The sequence below is a fragment of the Toxorhynchites rutilus genome, chromosome 3 (genome assembly GCF_029784135.1).
Source record: "Toxorhynchites rutilus septentrionalis strain SRP chromosome 3, ASM2978413v1, whole genome shotgun sequence".
Lineage (NCBI taxonomy): Eukaryota > Metazoa > Arthropoda > Insecta > Diptera > Culicidae > Toxorhynchites > Toxorhynchites rutilus.
This window is the reverse complement of record NC_073746.1, coordinates 81,664,880-81,675,514: the sequence shown is the minus strand read 5'-3', so window position 1 is coordinate 81,675,514 and position 10,635 is coordinate 81,664,880. Positions and strand designations below refer to the sequence as shown.

The window sequence follows — 10,635 nt, the reverse complement described above, 5'->3', positions numbered from 1 at the left end:
AATGTGGAATTTATGTGTGACTCCTTACGGAATTCCATAGATTGCAGTTGTGAAAATAAATGAAAAGATTCATTTTCTAATAATTATATTTTTTGTAAAGCAAATTGTTCCATGATATCGTTTTTATTACACATCCATGCATGCATTACGCCTATTAAGCTTCATTCGCTGAGGGAATATCAGTTTTCTCCAAAACATATCCATATTAACACTTTTGGAAATACATTTTCATAGCAGATGCTTCAAAAAAAGATTTGGCGTCCTTTCTATAGTGCTTCGTGAAACATTTCAAGCTTGTTTCAAAATATTTCATCACAACCGCTGACATTCGAGCTTGCTAACGAATCGAGCAGTTTTCCTCGATTTATATAATTCCAGATTTTACTCGGTGTGATAGTGATAGTGATTGTATCAAATCCTCGATTCGATTTCTATAATAGGGCCCATTGTTTTGATTTTTTGCATAGCCAAAGGCGCAATAAAGTAAACTACAAGGCAGTGGTTTTGGGATTAACGGGTCCTGGCAACTATATTGCCACCATTTTTTTCAAATGTTTCAATAGTTAAATTTTTTTCGAAGGTAAATATGTGTTATTCCTCATGTAAGGATTATGTTCTCTGAAGTTGGAGTCGATTCGTTGCCTAGTTTCCACAACCTTATAAATGGTGAAAGAGCTCCAATTTCATGCGTTGCAATGGCATATATTTAAGCGCTTCTGAAACGTTTCCCAAATGAGAATATCAGGGATGCAAACCAAAACAAAATAATTCCTTAAAGAGATGCAACAAGCAAACAAAACAACTCGAAAAATTCTGAAAGCTGCACCGACAGCTACCCACTCTACTTTGTTGTGCCAAATCGGCCCCAAAAAATGGTGTCGATTTCGGTACCGATGTCGTGCCATTTTGCAATGACTTTGTCGACCTATCCTTCGTATTTGACAATCAATGACGAGCCAACACTGTGCCAATCTGGCACAGCGTCGACGGGATGCAAAACTGCTCAACCCTCATTATGGCTGTTTTGAAGAATGAGAAAAAAAAAATGCAACGTTGTTGACAACTATTCATTTTATTATACAAATCCATTATTGAATTCCCATTACAACACATTTCTTCTTAATATAACTACCACACTGATATTTGATCTGTTTATGTTTTTGACGGTTAGTGATTTTTCCTGATGGGGTATCAAACTTCGCCATCAAATCCTCATAACGATTCTGTTCACCTTACATCTCTCCTAGAATTGCATTGCATCCTCTTCATTTTTGAAATATGGTAAACTGTAAAAGTGAATAAATTATTATAAACAAATGTAGATTATACTGATTATAATTACCCTCAAAATTCAATTACTGCTCGTGTGTTAAACCACAACAACTGCGTAATAGCTTGTCATATACTGTCGCTGTTGAAAATACCTTCCACTGGAAAGCTGTCCTATACCTCCTAGTACCCAACGACGAATTATTTGTCTGCAATTAAAACATTTTATAGACATAATATTACCGGCCCATATATACGACAAATCTCTGTCATATTGGTTTTATAGGAACATTTCTTCTAATAACGGAATCTGAACAAATTGCATCGTTCCACTGGATTCGTCCTTCTTCACCGTGAATGAGATTTAATGAAATCCGCATCTCCGGGGCTTGTTACGATATTTCCAATTTGGCGACTTGGAAGGACTTACATAATTATACCATGCGCATGATTAAAATAGCTTTATGGTCTAATTCACTCGGAGAAACGATTTTCGATTCGATTCGGGCTCAACAGAAAATACGTTCCAGATACTCAATGCGCTGGTTACAACAGTAGGTAAGCAAAATGTATAACAATAATTCAAACCGTTATTCTTCTCGTGATGCGTAAATAGGTGTCCTTCCTGTAAATAGGTGTCCTTCCTCATTATCAACGATGCTGGTGTTTTGCTGAAATAAAAACAAATAATTTTCACATAACAAACGAAAATAATTTTGTATACCTACAAAATGCAAGAGATGGTTCACTCACTGTTGTGTTTTAATGACAGTTTAGTGGGACAGAGAAGAAAGAGGCAATGATGCCGTTTCACTCAGCCGAGTTGTTGCGCACAATTCTAGCTAAATGCGGGGAACAAGCAGGGTTAGATTCCTGCTCTTTTGTAGCACTTTACACCGTTACGGTCGACATCGGGTCTATAACCGCTCGAAAATCTATGAAACTGGGTATTATGCTATGCTCTCGAATCGATCGTTATCTATAATAGTAAAATAGGGCTAACGAGCAAAATTCTTATCGCCTCGATTTCTGTAATAGGGCCCATAAATTGATGTGATGATTTATACGAAACTAACTGTTGATTTTCATCGGTTTAGGAATTCCAAAAATATCTCTAAAATTTATAGAATAGGGGAATGATGATGATGTTGGAATAAAGAGGCTTTAAACTTTTCAGTTCATTCGCCTCTAAGAATAGGGGAAGGTAGTCCTAATCCGACCGGTGGTCATGAACCTACCTCCTCTTGGATCTTGGAAATGGCACCACCTACCGAACTTTTAGTAGTGTCAAATGAAATGTGCCATAACACTGACAACTTTATTGTACAGGGTCTTTCAGATTAAACGCTCACGCAAAAAATCGAATAGCTACTAATAATTTTTTTTCGCTCCGTCGATGGTAACACTACATTTTCCACTTCGGGAATATAATATTCGATAATATAACACGACGCCTTACCAAAATCTTCCTTTGTACCCTTATTGTCTCACCAATACAATTACAGGCAAACCTTTTTTGTGCGAATTTGTTTTGTGTGATTTTATTTGGTGCGGTATATTGAAAGGAACATATTTGACGTCTATTTGGGTTTTTCCTATTCCCCGCACAAAGGAAGCAACCTAGGCCCACTGTTGTTCTCATTGTTCATCAATGAAGTGTTACTACTTCCATCTGGTTGCCGCTTATTTTACGCCGATGATGTGAAAATATATATGGTTATCAGGAACGCTCTTGATTGCTTTAGACTTCAGAACATGGTCGACTGTTTTGAAGAATGGTGCTCAAGAAATATAATGTCGCTCAGCATCATGAAATGCAGTACCATTTCGTTCCATCGTAAGCTAAAGCCAATTGTGTTTGGCTACTCCATCTGTGGCCAAGTTCTGTCGCGAGTAAGCCATATCCGAGACCTTGGAGTGACACTCGATAATGCACTCAGCTTTCGACTACACTTCAGTGAAATAATCACTAACCGGCAATTAGGATTCATCCTTAAAATTACAAGGGAATTCCGTGATCCACACTGTCTCCGATCTCTCTACTGCTCCCTAGTTCGATCCATACTGGAGTTTAGCGCAGTTGTATGGTGCCCATTTCAAGCAAATTGAATTTCAAGGATTGATTCTGTTCAACGGAAATTCGTACGACATGCTCTCTGGAACCTTCCGTGGCGGGATCATCTAAACTTTCCACCATACGAGGCGCGTTGTCAATTTTTGGGACTGGAGACGCTGGAAAGAAGGCGTTTCAACGCTCAAGCTATGTTTGTCGCTAAACTTTTGACCGGAGGAATCGGCTGCCCTGCACTGTTGACACAAATCAATATTTATGCGCCTGAACGTACTCTTCGTGTCAGAAACTTCCTGTATCTCGAAGGACGCAGTGTGAACTATGCGTTGCATGATCCTGTCCGTTTCATGTCAGTCCGTTTCAACGAAGTTTTCGACTTATTTGACTTCAATATCTCATCGGACACCTTTTATAGACGACTCACTCATAGATGACTTATTCTGTATTTAGTATCGTTTTTATTTCGTATGACCAAAGCATTGATGTAGTTGTGACGTTTAGTTTAAAATAATCATTTAGACCAAATGTGAGTCAGATGATTCAAATAAATAAATAAGTAAATAAAATAAAAAAAAGTTTGCTTGCATTGAAATGTTACACTCGAAAAATCAAACTGATTCGCTTGGCGGCTCAGAAGGAAAAGATCCAGTGGGTTTTGTTTCGTGAATTCGAAATCTATTGAATATTCTAGAATGTTTTTTCTGTCCTTTTTTCTTACTCTTCCCTGTTTCACGAATAATGATTCGTGACTTAATTCCCCCCGCGTTATATTTGAAATATAGAATCTTCATCGACTATTTTCTTAAGTCTGATTCCATATAGGTTGTTTACTGACTCCATATAGGCGTATTTACTTAAATCAATCTGAAACGACTATGCTCGTTTCAACGTGACTTCCAGAATATAACGAGAAACTTCATTATCTCACGTCACTCGAGGCGCAGAATAAAGGGGTCTGTGGAGAAATAAGGGGGAAATTCAACACTGTTGACAATGTGTAGAGGAAGGGGGCCCTGACCAGACCCGCTTTTTTGCAACGGCAATTCATTACATAAAATTTTCATTTTTTAGCGACTTCGGCATTGAAATGAGTACTATAACTCTCAAACTATGTTTGATGCTGGTCGGTGTGGTTCATGAATTTTGAAAAGAGGGGAAACAGAGGCCAAATCGGAAGTCCCTTTTTTCGACACCTTCAAAAATGGTTCTAAACCGACCCCCCCATGGTCCTGAACCGACCTTCGATTTTTTGCAGCGAAACTACTCCCAATTGGCCGGAAATGACATACACCCCCAATTATATAGATAATTAGTGAAAATAACTGATGAGTGGAAAACATATAATCATGTTTGACTACCGGTTTGCGGATAATGGCTCTAAATTACCAACAATAAAGGATATTCCCCACGATATGGGTAATGGATGAAAGGACTGTAATAGTGGAAGTCGAATATCGTATTTCGATGCCATTTTGGAAACGGAGATGGTGGCTTCTGGTTAACGGCGCTCATAGGCCGGAAATGAAGTAGGGAGTTGAGTTAGACAAAGAAAGTGCGAAATGGAGGTAGTAAAAGAACTCATGCACAAACGGAAGCGTAAATGGAAATGGAATCGAAAAATGGAAACGGAAATGGAAACGGAAACGGAAACGGAAAAGGAAACGGAAACAGAAATGGAAACAAAAACGAGAACAGAAACAAACGGCCAACACGCGAACACAAACGCCCATACATAGAACAAAACCAACTGGTTGGATTAGGACCACCCCAATGTCCTGGAAAAAAGGTAATGAAGATGGTCGAGTTTCGAGCGACATAGCATGCGTTGCCATAACTATTTCGCAAATAGTGACGTCAGTCGTTGTGTTTATCTTTGATTGCCCACCGCATCCATGTAAAAATGCTATTTTCAGGAAGTAATTTATCAATTAAAAACGTACATTTTTGTAGAGCTTCCGCTGAATATGAGGCTAATGTGATAGCGTGGAGTGAATATTTGTGAAACCACGTCGAAAAAGACGGATAAAAGTGATATTTCCATGTGCCATTTTCACTCCCCCACGTTCATAGAAACAAATGAAGTTTCATTATTTTACCGTTATGAAGTTGATGTTTCGAAGGTTCTCACTGTCGGTGTGTATGTTGTGAGATAATAATCGCCATTTATTTAAAATTTCACCGAAAATGTTACTGCTTTCGAGAACTAAGCATACAACTGCTCTCTAGACCTTTTTACCACAGGAATAATCGAAATAAGCCACAATATAATTGTCATCTGTTAAAAAACAACCAGTTGAAAGATTTCATGAGAATTTTGGCTCAAATTATCATGCAACCGTGAGTACTTTCAACATTGTTTTGTTTCTTCCATATACATTCCATATTGAATGCAAATAATTACGACACGATATTTGGCTTGCCAATACAGATACACTTAGCCTACTGCTCCACCTCTATATGTACTCATTGGGACCAAGGCGCTTGCATAAATGTAGAACAGGTGAAGCAACATCATCACTTCATTAAGAAGGGGATTACGGTTTGTGGAGCGGGGGTTGTTTGTTTTGTTATTGCTAGGATACGCCATTTTTGCATTTTCACATGCAAGAGTAGTGGATATGAGAATGAAATTCTACAAAATCATTCTTTCTTTTTCACATAAATTCGCGAAACCCGAACATAGTAGGCATCGTTCGAATAAGCGTCGTAGCAGTTTGTAGAGAGCCGCCGGCAGCGTTCTGATGCTGTTTGTAAACAATACTGACAGCATTTCCAATATGGCTGAAAGTGCATTTCATATGATTGTTTCACCTGGTACATATAGAGGCGCCTTGATTGGGACCACCCTGACTTTTTTCAATTAACGGCATGCCGTGTATTACAGGTAATAGGTAAATTCAATTTATATAGCTTGTTTTGATGAACAGACCATAAGCAATTGCCTGGTTTTGTAATTTTTCGACATCTAGACGAGCATTTAACTCATTTTCCGTACAGGTCAAAAATCTATCGTTTCCTTTATTCAAATATTGAAAACGCAAAACGGCGCCAAAATGCTAGAATGAAGGGAGCAGGAAAATGGTCACCATACAACCAAATTGTCAGCGTAATGACACTTTTTATTTGACACCATCCAAAATTCGGTAGGTGGCGCCATTCCCGTGATCCAAGGGGTGGCAGGGCCAGGGCAACCGGTCGTATTAGGGCAACCTTCCCCTGCACTAGTGAACAAACAAAGTTCATAGTTTCTGATCAAGTAATCACCTAGGATAAAACGAACGGAAGATGGAGTTGCTTTGAATCCGATAATCATCAGTCACCAAAGTCTTGTTTGTTTTCAGTGATACAACCAGTTTCAACAATTTATGCTAATTGTTTCAGTAGTTTATTAGTAATAATATCGATTTGAAATGCCTTGGGTTGGGCTTGCTTACATGCTATTTCATCAGCCTATCGGAAAAATGCTTCCTCTTAATTGAATGTTTCATTTACTATTCATTCAATTGTATATAATAAAAATATGCAGGTTGCCGGTAATAATTTTTTTTCAATATAATGACTGATCCTAATTCCTTTCCCTAAAAACACTCTTCCCATTTCCTAACATTGTATAACCTCGTAAATCTAGCGGAGCGGCGACTGTTATCCGTGCGCTCAGAATTTCGGCGCCAGGGGAGTTAGAATTTGTGCTTCGGAAGGCACGCGAGCTTTTCGGCTACTCTCTCGGCTTCTCATCATCGTTAATTTCCAGACTCCAGCAGTCTTTTCACACCTGCGTTTCCGAGGCGTTTTTGCATCCACCAATCAGATCTACCTTATCGGTGCTGGACCACCACGGCTCTGCTAATGGCGCATCTCCGGTGTTTGCTGGCGAGCGTATCCAGAATTCTCGTTTCAGATTCTGTGAAGAATATATATGACACACGCACATACATACAAGACTGCTGTCAGCTTATAACTGTGTATTTTGTTTTTTTTTTGCTAAACTTGTTTAATATCAATTTGATGCACCTAATCTAATGTATTGTAATAGTTGTAATATTTTCCTATGACGGATTTTTAATGCGTTTTAAAGCGTGCATCGAACATTTACGATAATTTGCTAAATGAAAAACTTGGTATATTCAACAAATTGTCCATGCTTGGGTATGAACTTTAATGAATCGTGATAACTGATGGGTATATGACGTGAAGCACCATGCGTTAATACACAACTATGTTATTTTGTGCAATGAACATTTAAGAAAAGAATTGAACTATTGAAAGCTTGTTGAGCTCATTTATTGTTGCATTGCGGTGCTACACTTAATTTGCTTATGATTTGTTTCCACGCAAAGTATAAGGTTCGCGGGTGTGGTTTTTGTTTTCCATGGGACATACAATAAGTGATGTAGTAATTTCATTACAGTAATAGTTCTCAAGTTGTGAAATACATGGAACTATCTTTTCATTATATTCGAATCTTGATAAAAATCATACTGAAATTACACGGTAATAATTATTCAATCGAATGATGACTTACATGATTGTTTGAGTATTTTAACATGTTGTTTACAACAAATAATCGCAAAAAACATTTAGCTATGATTTCATGGATAACATATATTGTATGTGCCAGTGATGGATCAAAGTATTCTATTATACATTAAAATGCGAGATTTGCTAGACTTATTATCATAAGTTATGAGTACTTCGCTGTAATCTTGCGATACAGCATATCTAGAAGCTCAGCTATGTATTGTTTTTCACTATGAAACAAGCACCTAAAGAACCAAAATGGCTTACGTAAAAACGTATGGATCATATCTGACAGCGTCAATCAAGATTTTCACACAAACGATGGATGAGCACATATCACGGCTATTGAATTATGCACGATATCGATTTATCACACAGAGTCTCACAACGATATTTACAACAACATTCTAGTGTTTGGTTAAAGGATGGTGTCGATTGGATTTACGAGCAGTTTTTTTTATGGGAGGGTCTGACTTTTGTGCTTAGAGTCGTAGGAGACTTTTAAACCTGTGTTCGTTTTTGGTGGCTTAATTGACGGTTGTTGGCATCCTCGGGATTGGATTCCTCCTCCTCCCGCATCGTGGACAGTCTTTTATCGGTTTCACTGGTTTTCTTTGATTTGTTATCGGAAAGTCTGTAATGATTTGGAGCTATAAACCCGATCGATTAGTTAATCCTAATCATACGTACGATTGTTGTTGCGCTTGTTGTTGTTTGGAGTTCTGACTGTTCTGGCTGTACTGAGGGAAGGGGCTGGATTGTTTTTTCGTGAAAAGTATGTTACAGTTGTTGACCTGCTTCCAGATGGTTGTGCGATTTACTTCTTCCGATATGTTGATTTTACATTGGGGCTGGAGACCATTCTCCAATGGCAGCTGCAAGTTGTCAGTCGAATGTTGACCGGATTCCTATGGAAAAGATTGGAGAGAAGACGGGAAATGGCGCAATGTTTTCGAGGTCAGGGGCTTCGCGAGCTGATGGTACTGTTTTAGGAAACTAGAAAACAATTTGGTAGGTGTTTGAATTTCATAAGATTAAATATTTGATGAACCGAAACAGAAGAACACATACAATTTCAAAATATACTAAAAGGTCGAAATGAAACCACTTGAAAATGGATGTAGTTTTCCATTGATTATTGTATATTCTTAAAATCTCCTTTTTCATGATTACATGCCAATTTCATTAACATTAGAGTTGTAAAATATCGCAACTTTTTGTCACCAATATTTTGCATTATTTGTCCAGCTTTTTTTCTCATAATTCCCTCTGAATTTTTGTGTGTAAAATTTGTCTTATCATTGCGATTTTTACAATCTTTTTCTGCCTACTTTGGTTTGATTATTTTTTCATAGTATAACAGTGATTTCACTAACATTGCTACAATGTAACATTTTTTTTTTCTAGAATTCTGTATTCAACAATTGATTCTAAGTAGTCCGGCATGCAAGTATTACTATAGCCAAAAAAAGAGACAATTATGCAAATTATGCGAATAGAACTGATGACTAGTGATTAGTAATGATGATTTGAGTTTTCGGTGTGGTTAGTAGCGTGTGGTTTTCCTGTCGAAAAAATGAAAAGAAAGGGAACAAATCGTAAAATGATAAATATATTAGTGCAAAATGTTGAAGCTGTTCGTAATGGGATTGATTAAGTTGAGGCATAAGTAACTCATAAGTATTCATCGCGTATTTTTCACGATCTTCTCCAATCCTCAGTTAACGGATTTCACTTCAATACCGTCTTTAGTTTATTAAGGTTATCCTTTTCTACCTTTGTGTTTGATAACAAAAAACGTTTATGCCGCTGACTTATAGTGACATGACGCGCGAAGAAGATTCGACATGCGTTGTTGTAAGTTACTTATACTCGACCTCATACCATGGAAACAATTTTAGTTATAATAAAACTTAGAGAATAGAACGAGTTTAACACGTTGAGCTCCGATCGAGCTAGGGGACCGACAATGAACTTTCCTGGACTAGACGGACAGTTCATTGTCGGTCCCTGCGGACCTATAGTGCACATTTTTATAAATAATTTTCTAGCTTTGTTACTGTTTTTCTCTCAAAGCGAAAAGTCTACTGTCGGTCCGATGAGATCGGCACGGAACAGACGTAAAATTCAGTGCCAGTCCCCAGACTGTCAGTGTCAGACCGACGCGGGGCTCAACGTGTTCATACATGCACTTGTCATAGACAGAAAACAATCATAAAGCTCTAAGGGCGTAGCACAAATGATTTCTAGCGTACATCAAACACTGGAGTAATAACTGGAATCTACACTGAATGGGTAGTTTTGAACAGATGGCGAATATATTATATAACCAGCTTGAAGCGACAAAATAGTGAAGACTGGTAAACATATTAGAGTAGAACGATACACGATACTTAAAAATCTTGGTTCTAAATGAAGCTCACATTTTTTTTGCTGTGGTTTCCACATACAGTGTGTTCCAGAGTAGATGTCACCATTTTTCATTTGCGTTTTATATATACAGGGTATTTTTTACAGAAAAAAATTATTCACAGTTTTGTGGAATGCTCACAAAACTGCTTTCCATAGAAGAACCTAAAAATCAAGACATCGAGCAAGTTTTGTAGAGTTATTTGCTTCCTCATACTTTAAATTTGACGGAGATCAGGTATATTGCTTCCCGTAAGATTTTGCTCCTGCTTATGAGGCAAAGAACATTTAGACAAGCAGAAAACGCATTTGCAGAAAATTAGCCCAATTTTATTACTAGCGAAGAATGGCCGGCACTTGCACCGAAT

General features: G+C 37.8%; 1 protein-coding gene across 19 annotated transcripts in view; it reads right to left on the bottom strand.

Moving 5' to 3' along the window:
* Positions 1–6,678: 6,678 nt before the first annotated feature.
* The window catches only part of LOC129779246 (sodium bicarbonate cotransporter 3), a 125,610-nt gene continuing 121,653 nt past the window's right edge, over positions 6,679–10,635 (bottom strand). For 3 of the 19 annotated variants that reach the window (XM_055786622.1, XM_055786617.1, XM_055786620.1), the window contains 3 exons: positions 8,549–8,766; positions 8,366–8,492; positions 6,683–7,241 (listed from right to left, as the gene is read on the bottom strand). In XM_055786622.1, coding sequence (XP_055642597.1) covers positions 7,107–7,241; positions 8,366–8,492; positions 8,549–8,766 — 480 coding nt within the window. In that variant the 3' untranslated portion in view covers positions 6,683–7,106. Of the gene's footprint in view, positions 7,242–7,591; positions 8,493–8,548; positions 8,767–8,794; positions 9,424–10,635 lie in introns of those variants that run through there. The other 16 variants (XM_055786621.1, XM_055786628.1, XM_055786625.1 and 13 more) reach the window with 11 other exon arrangements.